The sequence below is a fragment of the Helobdella robusta genome (assembly GCF_000326865.2).
Source record: "Helobdella robusta unplaced genomic scaffold HELROscaffold_38, whole genome shotgun sequence".
Taxonomy (NCBI): domain Eukaryota; kingdom Metazoa; phylum Annelida; class Clitellata; order Rhynchobdellida; family Glossiphoniidae; genus Helobdella; species Helobdella robusta.
The window spans coordinates 1,062,124-1,079,209 of record NW_008704829.1 but is presented as its reverse complement, the minus strand read 5'-3'; the positions used below and the strand labels follow the sequence as shown (position 1 = coordinate 1,079,209).

Sequence of the window (17,086 nt, the reverse complement as noted above, 5' to 3'; positions counted from 1 at the left end):
ACTCTTCTATGAAACTGAATAACTGATGATTACACTGGAGGTAATATGGTGATAGATTTGATGATGGTTAATGTTGAAGAAGGCCAGAATGGTATGATAATGATGATGATAATAACAATAGTGAATATGATGATGATGATGATGATGATGATGACGATGATGAAAGTGATGATGATGAAAGTGATGATGATGATGATGAAAATGTAAAACAGGCTAAAACAGTGAAATTTGAGCAGTAACCAAGTGTTTTAATTAGGAAGAATAATGACGATGATGAAGAAGAAGATGATGATAAAAAAAGATGATGATGATAAAAAAGATGATAGTGATGATCCAAAAATGATAATGTTGATATAGCACATATGGTGGTAGTTAGGATGATGATTTTTGGTATCATTTTAGCCTTTTAAATAAAAAATAGAAAAAGAGGAATAACAACCATAATTAAAATAATTATTTTATGATAATAATAATTGAAATAACTTTTTTTCAAAAATTTTAAAAGTGAACTTGGCAAACCCTTTCGGTAAGAGGAACAATCTTCTGCTTTCTTTTAAGGGTTGGGGATTTGAGGATCTTAAAATTGGGTTTTTCCATGGTCACTGAGAAATCGGTAAAGGTTAAAAATTCCCAAATTTTTTAATAATAATTTAATAAATAAAAGTTTGTTTAAAAAATGAAATGTATTATTATTTTATCTTAACATTTCTTTATTTATGATAAAAATTAAACAATTAGCCTGTTAATTATTAGTATAATATAAATTAAGCCAATATTAATAAATATATAATTATTATAAATTTTAACCAACTAACTTATTATTTTAAAAAATAATTTGCAAATAAGTTTTTAAAAAGTAACAAGGAAGACTAACAGAAGAGAAAAAGTGACAAAAATACAAAAGATGAACAAATACTATTTTACTTATTTATTTTTTATTATATTATATATATAATTAATATACATACTAAAATAATGCTTTTAATATATAAACTTTAAATTAGAAAAGAAAAAATTAAAATTAAATTCTTTATAAAAAAAGTTTATAACTTTGTTAAAAACGGCCGACGAAAAGCAATCAACATAAAAAAGCAAATTTGATGGCAAACAATTTCAGACTAAAAAAATGTCAAATCATAATTTTTTATCTAAAAAAATTAATCCGGTTTAAACTTTTGACACGAAAATTTAAAATGATTTGAACGTTAGTGAGGGCGATTTTAAATTAAAATTGACAGAAAATTTAAAAGTGAACTTTTTACAAAAAAATATTTAAATACGCATATTTTTACTTTTCATTTAATATTTTTTTCCCACGTACTTTCAATTAGTTTTGCACATTTTTAGCATAACTATTCTAAATTTTTTTAGTTTTATACAAACGTATTAAAGTTTAAATTAACAAAAAATCAAAGTTTAATCACTCAGATTCTATCTTATCGACTCTTTTAATGTGCTTAAAAAGCCATTTAGCCATTTATTAAAATTGCTGATCCTAAGTAAAAACTCACGTGTGACGAATTGTGGGGAATCCCCAATATGTTCTTAGCTTTTGTTAATTTATCTTAATTTTTTATTATTAAATAGATATTTCATTGCTACATTATTCTATTTTCAATTTTAATTCTGGTGTATATATATATATATATTATAATTGAATAATTGCTAATTACAAATAAATAAATGATGGTTGAGGTGAATAATGATGACAGCATAATTATTGAAAGATCACCAGTCAACACCTGCCGAAAAATCTTAATCACTGTTGGCCTATGCTTAGGCTTTCTTGGATTGGTTAGTGGATTGGTTCCTTGTTGATTTTTTAAATCAGTTGTCAGTATAATATCTTATTTCAAATTATAATTTTATAATTATAATATTATAATGTATCTATGATCATGAAATTCAAACAGAATTTTTTTAAATTTAATTACATATTAAAAATGTATTGTATTAGGGGGCTTGCATATCAATACCAGGTCCAACACTAAAAGTTTTAACGGACAACATCAATGGGACCCTCTCAAAGACGACATTAATTTTCACAGGTCGATCATTTGGCTACATTGTGGGGTCAATAATTGGAGGAGTTCTTTTTGACTGTTTCAATCAGTTACTCTTGTTAGCTCTATCCATGTTCTGCTCTGCCATTCCTTCATTCCTGATTCCCAGTTGCACACATCTTGCTCCTCTTGCCTTCCTCATCTCCCTTCAGGGAGTCTCAATGGGATTTCTGGATGCAGGTTAAAAACATAGCAGAATGTTGATACATTGTTCTGTTTGTTATTCTTAATTTTCCTGTGATCATTTGAATGAGTGATTCAGTAATTTACCCAATTTGTGTTTGTTTATCATTATCGAATTATCACTGTCTTCTATTTATAATAAATTATCTTTGTTTCCGCAGGTGGCAATGTTGTATGCATAAATGTCTGGGGTACAAAAAGTGCAAGTGCCATACAGTCTATCCATTTCACATTCGGTTTCGGGGCCTTCATAGCCCCCCTGATAGCAAAACCATTCCTATCATCTGCTACAACCTCCACTAATTCATCATTATCATCATTGACATCTCCATCTTTATTATCATCAACATCTACACTATCACCATCAATATCAATGCTTAAAAAATCCCCGCCAGATTTAAACATCTCAACTCACAACAACAATAAAATATTATTTTCGAAATTTGAAGAATTTGCATGCTGGTGCTCAATTAAATGCCCATATTGGACAATATCATTTTATCTTACTCTGGTTGGCATATTCATTTTCTCCCTCTATTTATATCCATACATTTCATCGAAATCACAATCCTTACAAAGTACCCACCACGCAGAAGATGATGCAACCGTCTACAAACCTGTCTCGATGAAAATCGAACTGACATTACTCTTCATGTTGTCGACATTTTTCTTCTGCTACGTAGGGATGGAGGTGTCGTACGGCGGTCTAGTAGCCTCCTACTCAACAAGAACTCTCAAATTCTCACAACAAAACGCAGCTCTCGTCACATCCCTATTCTGGTCGACGTTCTCACTAGGAAGATTGCTATCGATATTCATAGCCAATTACATCAAACCGTCGGTTATGATAGTCGGGAATCTAATCCTAACTCTCATACCGTTAGTCTTACTTACTGTTTCTCACTATTTGTTACTACAAAACGCCACTGAAATACTATACGCTGGGTCGGCTTGCCTGGGTTTAGGGATGTCTTCAATTTTTCCGGCCGGTGTATCCTGGGTGGGAAATTACATCAAGCTAACCGGAAAGTACGCCTCTATTTTTGTCGTCGGGTCTGCCATTGGGGAGATGGTTTTACCGATTCTTGGGGCCCACCTCATGCTCGTTAATGATATCTATTTGATATACATGCTCTTGGCAATTAGTATATTTTCACTAATTCTCTTCATAATCATGGCGAAGATCGCGCAAGTCATCTCGAGGCTAGACGGTCGCCGGTACGTGGGTGTTAAACTAGGTGAGGAGGTCGTCTCCCTTACTAACCTCACCAACAACGATGAAGATGGTGATGAGGAAAATGACGAAGACAGTGATTTGTTTGACGTAGTTAAGGATGATAAGAGGTTACTCATTCATCAGGGTAATAATGGCAACAAGCATGTCAAATTTGACTTGAATATGACGACGTCTGGCTTCTCTACTAATCCTCATCACAACGCAAAGTCTATTTTAAAGGCCAAAGACATCATGAAAAACGATTAATTTGTTAATTTTACTTCAAGCTTTCCATTAGTTTTGTATTTTGTTAACAAGTTTTAACAAGTAGATCAAAGGAAGTTACGAAAAATTAATTAAATTAAATTAAATAATTAATTAAAGCTAATTAATTTTCCTTCAATTTTCTTACTAATCTTCGTGTTTTTTTTTTTCTAACAATTTTGTCGGTAACCTCATGTTCTTTTTCAACCATTTTCAACTCTAAATTTTCTGGCATCACTATATTGTTATGATTTATTATGATTCTAACATATTTGTATGTTATATTTGTATGCGCGCGCATTTTGTTTAAATATATTTGAATTCTTCAGTTTTTAACTCCATTAATTTGCTCCTATATATATGATTTATTTTTTCTATGTTACTTTTCTGTATTGTAAAAGGTAGCGATGTATGTGTGTATGTATGTGTGGTGTGTGTGTGTGTGTTTCTACATGTCTGTGTATGTCTGTATGCTAACCATACATTCCATCTAATTCAACTACATTCAGTTAATTACTACTCCAATTAAATTTAATTATCTTGCGAAAGTTATTTTTCCTCCAATTAAATCAATAATGACTGATAAAAAATTTCGTGTTTCTTCCTTTAGAGGAATTTGTCACTATTAAAAGTTGGTCGCTTTTAAAATTAATATAATAATCATAATAATAATAATAATAGCAATAATAATAACGATATTTAAAATATAATAGCAAATAAATAGAATATATTTAAGTTGTAATTGGTTCTATAAATGTAAAGCCAACGAGGTAACGTAACGTAATTTAACTTCAATCAATCAACCAACCAATCACTGATTGGCTGAATGTGATTGGCCGATTGACTGAAGTCAATCAGCCAATCACATTCAATCGATCGATCAATCAACCAATCACATTCAATCGCTCAATCAATCAACTAATCACATTCAATCACACCCAATCAACCAATTAATAACAATCTTTAATCAGTCAATCAACCAACTTCAATCAATCAGTCAATCAACCAACTCTAATCAATTAACCAGATTTAATCGATCAATCAATCATCGAACTTTTATCAATCAGTCAGTTAGTTAATTAATATAAATTCCGAATATAAATATAATACGAACAATTATATTTAAATAATTTAAGCATATACAAAACAGCTAAATCTTTTCAACACTTATGAAAAACATGGAATGGATGTATGAATGATGAGTGGATGGATGGGTGATGAACAAATGGATGAATGAATGAGAAAGAGCAGAAACAAATGAAGAGAGATCGGACAGAAGAATATTCGACAATTACAAGAATGAATGAACGAACGAGTTCATTAATGGATGAATAAATGAATGAATGAACGATTGAATGAATGAATGAAAGAAATACAGTGATGGACATCAAGTAAAATCATTAATTATGATCATAGAATAATTATAATTAATTGTTGTCGTCATTATTTAAATGTTATTTAATGTTATTTAATTTTTAATTAATTAAATTTAAAAATTAAATAGCGCCTAACAAACAGTTACATGAAAGCATTTGAGTACTTCAACCAATTATTATTATTCCCTAATTAATATGCATCATTTAAATAAATACGTGCAATTTCAAAGCCAGTCTAAGTTAATAAAAATAGCAATAACAATAATAACAACAGTGACAGCTTAATAACCATAAGAAAAAAAACCACCTTTACTTACAATGCATAGAACATCTTATTATCTCTCTCTCTCTCTCTCGCTCTATATATATATATATATATATATATATATATATATATAAATTATATATATATATGTATATATATATATATTTGTGTGTGTTCGTATATATATATATATATATATATATATATATATATATATATATATACACACAAACACAAAAACTTTCGAAAATAAATTTTATTGAGAAAACGAAAAAAAAACGAAGAAAATTGAGAAAATATAATAAGACATTTAAAGAGACATCAATCAAGTAAAAGATAATCAGCCAATCAATCATTCATTCGTTCGTTCGTTCGTTCATTTATTCAATCATTCATACAGTCAATCAATTAAATTAGCCTAAAAATGATATGAACGAAAAATTGTCAGTAGAGTAAATCAAAATTAAAACACGCGAATAAAATTTTTTTTGGTTAAAATCAAAAATGGATCAATCAATCAACCAATCAATAAAAAATAATTAAAAAATGGGTAATCTGTCTATCAATTAATCAACTAATCAAAAGAATAATAAGTTGATCAATCGATTTATTAATAAATATTCAATGGAATCAATCAAATTTTAAGACATTCAATTGAAGGAAATATCCAACCAACCAGCCAACCAACCGGCCAGCCAGCCAGCCAACAAACAAACAAACAACCGACTAACCAACAAATCAACCAACCAACAAATCAACCAACCAGCCACACTCATGCAACCAACCAACCTACTACATTAACCTAAGACATATTAGATACACTTAACGACCCTGTATTATTGCAAATCATAATCTCGCTAACAACAACAATGATAATAACATAAATAATAACAATAATAATAAGAACAACATTAATAACAATAATAATAATAAATAAATGCGAAGAATTATTAGAGAACAGTAAATACAAGTAACACACATACGATAGGTGGAGTGAATGAAATGAACGAACGAACGAACGAACGAATGAATAAATAAATGAACGAACGAATGAACGAACGAACGAATGAACGAACGAACGAATGAATGAATGAAGGAATAAATGAATGCTAGATGAAAGAATGATAGTAAATAAACGACAGAAAGTATGAAAGGATGAAAAAAACAATCCCGATAGAGAGAAAGAAATGGCAAAACCCAATAACCAAATGAATGAATGAATGAATGAATGAATGAATGAATGAATGAATGAATGAATGAATGAATGAATGAATGAATGAATGAAAGATGGCCATAAGGAAGCCGAGAAAAAAAAAATAAAAAAATGATAGGAAGAAAGAGAAACTTAGAATAAATGAATAAATGCACCTATGAATGAATGGATGAAAGAATGAATGGATGGATGAATGAATGAATGACGCAATGCTTACAAGAATGTCTGTTTTACATACGTTGTGTCATAAATTAAGTTAACAAATTTATCAAAAAAACTAATATTTTTCCTATATAGAATAAAGTAAAAACACAAATCGTATATATATATATATATATATATATATATATATATATAATTATAAATATAGACTAATCAAAGTACAATCATATACATTAACTAAAGCAAAGACCTGTATACCTATAGATATAGCAGAAAAAACAAACATACATACATACAAACAAACATACAAACAAACAAACAAACATACAGATATACAAACATACATACACACACATACATACAATACAATCCAAACTAAACACCTGGCATAAAATCTAGATGTAATAGAAAAAGAAACATTGATAGAATGATGATAAAACCCTATTGAAGTTCTTATCAAAAAACATTTATACACATGTATATATGTATATGCAAATATAGGGCGTAGCCATGTTAATAAATGGGTCATCCAATAGCAATTCAGATAATCGTGTCATGTGAATAAAAAAGAAACATAGACATGCATAAATTTATATGTACCGAAACGAAACGAAACTACCAATTCATACGTACGTGCATTAACATACAGAGATAACAATGGATGAAAAATATCGGACATAGAATTTGAAATAAATAAATAAAAGTTAATACAGAAAAACATGAACTATTAAAAATCAACTATATATATATATATATATATATATATATATATATATATATACATATATATATACACGATAATTATAGCGAGGTTTATGATGATGGTGATGATGAATAAGATATAATGATGATGATGATGATGACGATAACAATAACACTAATAAAAATAATAATAATAATAAAACACTTATACACTAGTAGTAATATGGAGAAAATATCAACAATAATGGCGACGACTATACTATATATATATATATATATATACATATATATATATATATATATATATATATATATATATATATATATATATATATATAGCACTAGTATGATAGACTGAATGAATCAAAATAAAAGGAGATAATTTCCGTATATAAACTTGAATATATCAGATGAACGAATGAATGAATGAATGAATGAAAAAGAATGAATTAAAGAAAAACAGAACATAGAATGAGTGAAGGTTGATTAATCTTATTATTATTTTTATAATTTACCCTAGTTAGATTGGTCATCTCTTACCATCCATCTTACTAATCAGTACTATTCAAAAAGGGTTAAAAGGTTAAAGGTCAGTAACTTTTAACAATTAACAAAAACTTGCAGAGTTCAGACTAATTAACAACGAGCAAAGAAACGACGCATCCACACACAATGTTTTCGAACCAGGTCAGTAAGTAAGAAGAGCAGGCGATCTTAACCACTAGACCATCACGCCTAATTTATTGTTATTACTATTATTATTGCTATTAACTTCGCTAACAACAAAGCTCACAACAACGACAACAACAACAAAAACAGCAATAACGACAATAAAAGTAACCAAGAAGCTAAGTAACATAACGTAATGTAATGTAATATGTTATGGCAAGAACCAAAAACACCATATATACCAAAATAACAATAAAATTAGTAGCACTAGTAACAGGAAGTAGTAACAGTAGCAGTAATTGTAGTAGTAGTGGTAGTAGCAGCGGTAGTAGTAGTAGTAGTAGCAGCGGTAGTAGTATTAGCAGCGGCAGTAGTAGTAGTAGTAATAACGTATATGTTATTAACAATAATTATACATAACTCTGCCATTTCTTAATAATAATAATAATAATAATAATATGCTTAGAACATAATTTAAAAGTATTTTCGAAATATATATATATATATATATATGTGTGTGTGTGTGTGTGTGTGTGCAAGTAATTAGGTTAATTATCTTTAAGAGATTAAAAAGTTATTTTTTGATTAAAAACCCGCAAAAGCATTTTGCCGAAATGAAAGAAGGAATGAATTAATGAATGAATGAATGAAGTAATGAATTAATGGATGTGAACAAGCTGAATGAAATGAAATAAAATGAATGGATGGATGAACTAACGAATGAACGAGTTGTAGGGATGAATAAAATTAATGGATCAATGAAGACCTGAATGAATGAATGAACGAACGAAAGAATGAATGAAACGAATGAATGAATGAACAAACGAATGAACGAACGTGAGAAATGATTAAATAAAAGAATAAACAGCAGATAAGACGGCACAAGCTTGCATACATAAAGCAAGTTACACAAACTTAAATTAATTGAAATAAATAAATAAGAACGACTGAATGAAGCAATTTAAGTTATGATGGAAAGAATGATCGAACGAACGAACGAATGAATGAAACAAATTAATGCGTTAACAAACAAATGGATTGGATAAGTGAATGAATGATTGAAAATGAATGAGTGAATGAATGGATGACTGAGAGAAGGAACGAGGAAAGGAATAAACGAAGGAATGAGCGAATGAACTAGTGGATGAGTACATGGTTGAAATATATTTTCCTAAAGAGAGATTCAACTGAAATGTTTAAAAATGACACAAATTTCCTAAACTTCCTCCAACCGTTGTTTATTAGTTAAGTTAGGTACAAAAAAAACACGAAATCAAAGAGGAGGAGGGATTTCCCATCATCATCATCACCATCATTACTATTATCAACATCATCATCACTACTAATACTACTATCATCATCGTCGTCATCATTACTATTATCAACATCATCATCACTACTAATACTACTATCATCATCGTCGTCATCATTACTATTATCAACATCATCATCACTACTAATACTACTATCATCATCGTCGTCATCATCATCTTGATATTTATATAAAAAAAAATTTAATTAATTTTCAAAGTTTTCAAATCTTCACACTCACTTCAGAGGTAAAGATTATTAAACATCATCTTAAAAACCATCATCATCACTACCACCATCGTCATCATCATGTCTACCAAATAAAAATTATCATCATCAATTAACTGGTTTAGACATATGTATATAGAGATATTGAGATGGCCAGCCAGCCAGACAGACAGACGAGATGTTCAGACACATTGAGGCAGAGGTAGTCTAGGCATCTTGAGTAGGGCACTGACCCAAGCCCGATAACCACCACGGACCATCCAAGATGATGCATTCTCGTTATCATCACCCTCCCCTTCATCATCATCCTCCTCATTCACCACCACCCCATCATCGTTAGTGGTGGTGGTGGCGTGTGACGGCGACGACGACGACGACGACGGCGTCAAAAAATCATTTGACGTAGGTGCGGCTACTGCCGATGATAAATGTGGTGAAGGTGATGGGGCTACTGATAACGATAGCAGAGCCAGTGATGTGGAAACTTCTCGGAATAATGGCTGCAAGGTAGTCGCCACTGCTGTTGCTGTTGTTGAAGCCACTGCTGCTGCTGCTGATTTTGATCGAAATAACTTCTGATGGAAAGCACACTGCCTGTATTGGCCGTGGAGTACAAGAAATTCACCGGTGCGACCTGAGAACATGACAGCACCGCAACATACCTTGTACCTGGTTTGTCGGATATTTATTGTTATAAATATTATTATTATCATTGTTATTGAAAAATAGAGAGAAAGAGAGAGAGAGAGAGAGAGAGAGAGAGAGAGAGAGAGAGAGAGAGAGAGAGAGAAATATGACAATAGGACAAATTTAAGCAAAAAAAAATTACAACAGATAAAAATAACACTTTCAAATAAAATTATGAAACAAAAGAATTGTAGAACGGAGATAAAGAATAATTTAAATAAAAGTCATAATCATTTGGGGAACCGACATTTTGAAGTCGTTAATGTTTCGAGCAACGACGATCGCATCTCTCATGATCAATCTCCACCACAGATTCAAATCCTCATCATTTGTAATCACGAGGTTGCAGCAGCTGTCGTCAGCCACGCTGCTATCCTGGCTGCTGCTGTGGTCGTCTTTTCTGCAGCTACTACAACTGCTGCTACAGCTGCTGTGGTTGTTTTTACTGTCTCGTGAGTAGTTGAAATTTTTGTTGAATTTTATCGATCGGTGGTTTTTTTTGCTCTTGCTATTTATTCTGGCGCGGAATGAACGATCTGTCAAAAAAGAATTAAATGAAAAACATTAAAAAATTGAAAGTTTGATGTGAAAAAATTAATAAATCCTCTTGAAAATTGAATGAGTCCCTGACAAAACAAAGATACTAACAACTTCGCCTGACTATATTTTTTTTGCATTGCTTGCGTCTGATTATCTTCTTGATCTGGAAAAAAACACACAACTCTTGAAAAAATACAACAAGAAAGAAAAAAAACAATACAAAAAATAGTAATAAGATTGCAATTAAAATGAATAATTAATAAACCAAAAATGAAACAATGTTTGAAAATGAAATATTCAACAGCAGAAATATATGACATATACGAACATGTAGTCTGAGGTTAATGATTTGCTTGTATGGAAATTTGCAGGTTTTAGTGTAATATTCATTCATCTTTCTATCATAACGACTACTACAACCCATACTACCTTTGCTACTTCTACTACTACAGCCGCTATTACTGCTGCTACAACTACCACTACTACTCGTACTACTGCTGCTGCTAGTAAGATTGCTAAGATAACCATTACTATAGCCACTACTACTACCAATATTTGTAGTATTATTACTGTTGATGTTGACGGCATTGTTGCGGTTGTTAATCGAACTACTTTTACTATTTTTAATAACAACATTACTGTCCTGAGTATTATTACTGAAGTTGCTGTTGAGTATTTGTTGTTGTTGTTGCTGTAGAAGCTGCTGCTGCTGTTGTTGTTGCAGAGCCCTTTGCTTCTTAATCTTGATCATGCTCTTGCTTCCCGGGCCACATCTGCTATCTACGACCTAATTTTAGATTTCCATGTGTTAAAATTATTTAGGAAAGATTATTTTTCAACTGTTTATATAATAAAATAAATAAATGTTTACAATCAGAAATAGTAATATACCGATCATATTTTAAATATATTTGTCACAATATAATCAAAATTTAATCGAAAAACCCAAAAACACTAAATCCTAACGTAATCAAAAACTCTATTTTTCTTCTGTTTGCAGAACCTCTTCACCACCAGCACACAGGCGTTGCATATGTCGCCCTTCCTGTCGTTATCTTTCAAGAGGAAACATTCCTCAAAGTATTTCTCCCACACTGCACTCTTGGCAAACCTTGATGTCGATGATTTACACCGACATATGCAGCAGCCATTGGCCGATTTGTGTTCATGCCTCCTCATCACGTAAAAATTCCCTAATCACACTAATTTTGTTTAATGGACAGCTAGGGAGAAAGAAAAATGTAGAAAAAAGTTTAATTTTTTTGCTGTAATTAGTAGAAAATTAACTATTCGACGTGAAATTAATGATTTCACGATTAGTGAAAGCTTAAAATCGAATGGAGTCGAACGGGGAAGATCAAGTCCAAAAACAAAGATCAGGCAAAAACATGATGATTAATAAAATAACGATCGTTTGATATCAAATCGATCGAGACAGAACATAGAACAACTCTTTAATTTAACAAAATCGTGTAGACAGAAAAGTTTTTAACAAAATGAATTTAAAAAAAACTTGAAATACTTACATTTAAGAACAATTTCGGCGATTTTTCCGATTTCGAAATAAAATGGAGATAGATAAAAACGACAGTTAAATCAGTAAAACGCGGTCAAACTAACAGCCGCACTTAACTTTTGTTGCTAGAGTAGCTAAAATTTTTAAATTTTTACAAAAAAACTTTTATTTATATTTATAAATATACATTTTAAATAATAAAAAATTAATTTTTATTTAATAGAACTTTGAAATTTGAAGTTTAAATTGTTTAATATTGGCTTGATTTACCTTTGATAATCTTGGACGTAATTTTAAAAAACATTTATTTTGGAGTAAGCACTTTGTCACATTTCTTCATCAAAGTTCTCCTTATTCTTATTAAAAATTTAATTTTCACAACAAATATTTAATTTATTAATGATGCTAAAGTAATAATTTGTACGGCGATCCGGTTTTTGATTTATTTTTCGCGAGAAATTCTTAAAATTTGATTGCGAAGATGATTGATTCAAAAATTTTTTAGTCATCATCTCATGAATAATGAAAAAATTAAATCTTTATTCGAAATAATTGGATTTAACTTTTACTAATTTGATTGCAATTTTCATTTATTTGCAATTAAAAAGTATTTTATATTATATTTTAAATATTATACTTATATAATTTGATGATATTAAAATTAAATTATTAAGATTAACATTAGAATTAATTAAAATTTAATTAATTAGTAGTTTGATTGATTGATGGATACACATTAAATTAATTATTAAATTATATTAATCAAGCACTTAAAATCCTAATTAATTTAAAATTAATGTATTTACTATTTAATTAAACTTTAAAGTTATTAAATGAAAATTGACAGGTGAATTTTCAAAAAAAAAATTGGAAAAAAGGAGAAATTTTATAAGATAAAAAAATATGGCAGGTCTTCTCAAGCCAAGCAATGACACATTTTTATCAGCAAATGAAAATCTCAACGATGATGAAGATGATGTCAGTTGTCAATTAATAATTTTTTCATTGGATTATAATTATAAATATTATGTTATAAATGTTATTTTATAAATATTATTTTATTGTTTTCTATTTGATTATTTTTTAATTTAATTAAAAGTAAATGTTACAATTTTCTGTATACAAAATGATTTGTTGAACTATATTTGAATTATTTTTATGTTGGTTGACTGATTGATTGTTAGATTGATTTAAATTAAACTTTTTTATTTGATAAGCAATTAATTGAGCTTAAGTTGAAATAAGTTAAGTATTGTGTTTATGTGTGAATATGTGTCAGTATGTCTGCTTGTCTGTGTGTGTGTCTGTGTATGTATGTGCGTCCTAACTCTAACCATAACCTCGATGGTTAACTGGAAGATGTCTATGTATGTTTGGCCTTGGCTGGGCATGTATTTGTGGGTTTGTGTAAGTATGTGTATGTGTGTGTGCGTGTATGTATGTGTGTGTGTATATATATATATATATATATATATATATATATATGTATGTTTGGCTTTGGCTGGGCATGTATTTGTGGGTTTGCGTAAGTATGTGTGTGTGTGTGTGTGTGTGTGTGTGTGTGTGTGTGTGTGTGTGTGTGTGTGTGTCTCTGTCTGTGTGTGTGTATGTTTTTGTATATTTGTATGTATGTGTGCGTGTATATGTGTGTGTGTGTGACTACAATTTAAAATAAATGTTTTTACTTTAATCAATACTATTTTATTCAACTTCAATTCAGTCAATATTTAATTTCAAGTAGGTAATGTTACTTGAGTAGTAGTAATAGTAGTAGTAGTAGTAGTAGTAGTAGTAGTAGTAGTAGTAGTAGTAGTAGTAGTAGTAGTAGTAGTAGTAGTAGCAGCAGCAGTCGTATTAATTGTAATAGTAGAGGTAGTAGTGGTAGTGGTTAGTAGTAATAGTAGTGATAAATTATAATAGCAGCTGTGGTAGTAGTAATAGTAGCATCATCAGTAGTAATAGTAGTAGTATTTTTATTATTGTTATTATTATTGTTATTGTCAATATGCTTTGGGTTTTGCTTTTGGGATATTTGGTTACTATGCAGATGTTGTTGTAGCTGATGATGACGATGAAGATGATGATGATGACGATGAAGATGATGATGATGACGATGAAGATGATGATGATGACGATGAAGATGATGATGACGACAATGGTGATAGTTAGTTTTTTTTTTAATTTTTCTTTAGGATTTTTCAGATGCGGTGGAGGAATTATCTGAGTATGTTGATGTTGTTGTTGTTATTGATGCTGTTGTTGTTGATGTTCTTGATGACGTTTTTGTTGTAGTTAGTTGACGTTTTGTTGTTGTTGATATTGTTGTTGTTGATGTGGATGTTGTTGTTGATGTTTTTTTTTGTGATTCTATGTGAATAAAACATGGGGTAAAAAATATTTTTTCTATCCTGATTTATTAACTTAACCAATAAGATTGTTATCATCACATCCTTATTTCGGATCATTATTATCATCTTTAACATCGTTATCATCATCTCATAGAGATCACTATCATTACCACATCATCTCAAAGATCGTTATCATCATCTCAGAGATCATTATCATCATCTCAGAGATCATTATCGCAATCTTAGAAAACATTATGAGAATCTGTAAAACAAAGATTCTCATTAAGACAAAATTAGATTTTTAAAAATTCAATGAAAATGTCTAGACTCCTCTTTAGAATGTGCAAAATTTGTTGACTCTTAGTTTTGGCATCCTAATTTTAAAATAAAGTTTTAGTGAAGTGACAAAATTTTGAACACAATTTCTCTCTCTTTTTCTCTCTCTCTCTCTTTCTCTCTCTCTCACTTTCTCTCTCTCTCTCTCTCTCTCTCACACCCACGCACGCACGCACGCTTACAATGAAAGAACATCTCCAATGACTGTTTTAATACATTTAGAAATATGCTTGAAAGTACAGTTCAATCAAATTTATCCGGGGTACTATTCCGATTATTATTATTTTTATTATTATTATTATTATCGTTATTGTTTATTATTATTATCGTTATTCATTCATTCGTTCATTCATTCATTCATTCATTCATTCGTTCATTCATTCATTCTTGCATAGACATTTGTTTTTAGCTTTTATTTTATGTATGCTTGCTTCAAATAATAATAATTATAATAGTGATAGTATTAACAATAACGATGATGATGATGATGACGGTGATGATGATGATGATGGTGATGATGATGATGATGGTGATGATGGTATTTGTAGTGACGACGACGATGATGCTAGTAAAGACAAATAAAGTTTACGAAAAAATTTTATTTCATCATCATCATTATCAGCAGCAGCGGCGGAACAGCAACAACAACAGCAGCAGCGACTGATGACGTTTTCAACGGCGCCACAACAACGAAAATGACGTCACCGACAACAGTAACAACAACAACAACACCGATAACAACATCAAAAACAGATGATAGTAAAATGACGACGACTAGAACGACAACAACAGCAACAACAAAACAACCAACAACAACGACAAAACAACCAACAACAACAACGACGACAAAAATGACGTCATCTCCAACCACCACAACAACAACAGCGACGACGACGAAATTGACTCCACTAGAAATGAATCTGAGAGACACTCAGCGTGGCTTCCATCTCTTCCTTAATAACCAGTTTGAAGAAGCGCAAGAGTTATTTGAAAAATTGTTCGTCATCGTTGTTGTTGTTGTTGTTGTTGATCATCATTATCAATATCGTCATCATTATCATTATTATCATCAGCCATCATTATCATCAACATCATGACCATCGTCATCGCCACCAGGGCAGACAAAAGTATGTACCATGCTCTGGGCAAAGCTGCTATGACAACTTTTCAGGCTGCCATGACTTTTCAATCGGTTGGTTGGTTGGTTGGCTGATTGGTTGGTTGATTGGTTGGCTGGTTGGTTGGCTGGTTGGTTGGCTGGTTGGTTGGCTAGTTGGATGATTGGTTGGTTGGCTGGTCCGTTTGGTTGCTTAATCAATCAACCATCCAAACAATCAACCATCAATCAATCGATTAATCAATCAATCATTAATTAATTAATCAATCAATCAATCAGTCAACTATTATAGCAGTGAAAAAGATTTACACCGAGATGAAACCTTAATTTATTCAGCCAACAAATCAATCAAACTGCCAACCAATCAACCAACTAATCACTCAGCCAATCAGCCAACCAATCACTTAGTCAATCAGCCACCCAATCAATCAGTCAATCAGCCACCAATCAATCAGTCAAACAACTACCAACCAACCAATCAATCAACTTAGGCGGACATAGAGCACGCTCTAAAGACAATAAAAGTGACTTTACACGTCTGCGAGTCCAGCAGACGCAAGGGAAGTTTCCTCGATAGCATTCATAAGTCTAGACATGTTTACGATGCTATGTCTCCCGGTCGGTTGGTTGGCTGGCTGGTTGGTTAAATGATTGAAGGGGGTCATTGAATTAGTGAATGAATGGCAGGCACTAATTAGTGAAGGAATGAATGAATGAATGAAGGAATAAATGATCGTAAACCTCAAAACATAAGAGGCGGTCCATGCAGAAATGCTACAACAGCTGAATGAATGAATAAATGAAGGAATGAATAGATGAATGAACGAAGGAATGAATAGATGAATGAATAAATGAGTGAATGAATGAATGAACGAATGAATAAATCTTAA

At 30.7% G+C, this 17,086-nt stretch overlaps 2 protein-coding genes across 2 annotated transcripts; one reads left to right on the top strand and one right to left on the bottom strand.

Moving 5' to 3' along the window:
• Positions 1-1,957: 1,957 nt before the first annotated feature.
• On the top strand, positions 1,958-3,729 carry HELRODRAFT_83935 (hypothetical protein; the record flags this gene model as incomplete). Its single annotated transcript, XM_009023791.1, has 2 exons — positions 1,958-2,243; positions 2,408-3,729. Coding segments are annotated over 2 exons (1,608 nt in total), but the record flags the coding sequence as incomplete, so codon positions are not given.
• A 6,105-nt stretch (positions 3,730-9,834) lies between these two features.
• Positions 9,835-12,058, bottom strand: HELRODRAFT_176565 (hypothetical protein; the record flags this gene model as incomplete). Its single annotated transcript, XM_009023905.1, has 4 exons — positions 9,835-10,321; positions 10,587-10,875; positions 11,309-11,666; positions 11,846-12,058. The coding sequence occupies 4 exons, from the start codon at positions 12,056-12,058 to the stop codon at positions 9,835-9,837; spliced, it is 1,347 nt and encodes a 448-aa protein (XP_009022153.1).
• Positions 12,059-17,086: the final 5,028 nt, after the last annotated feature.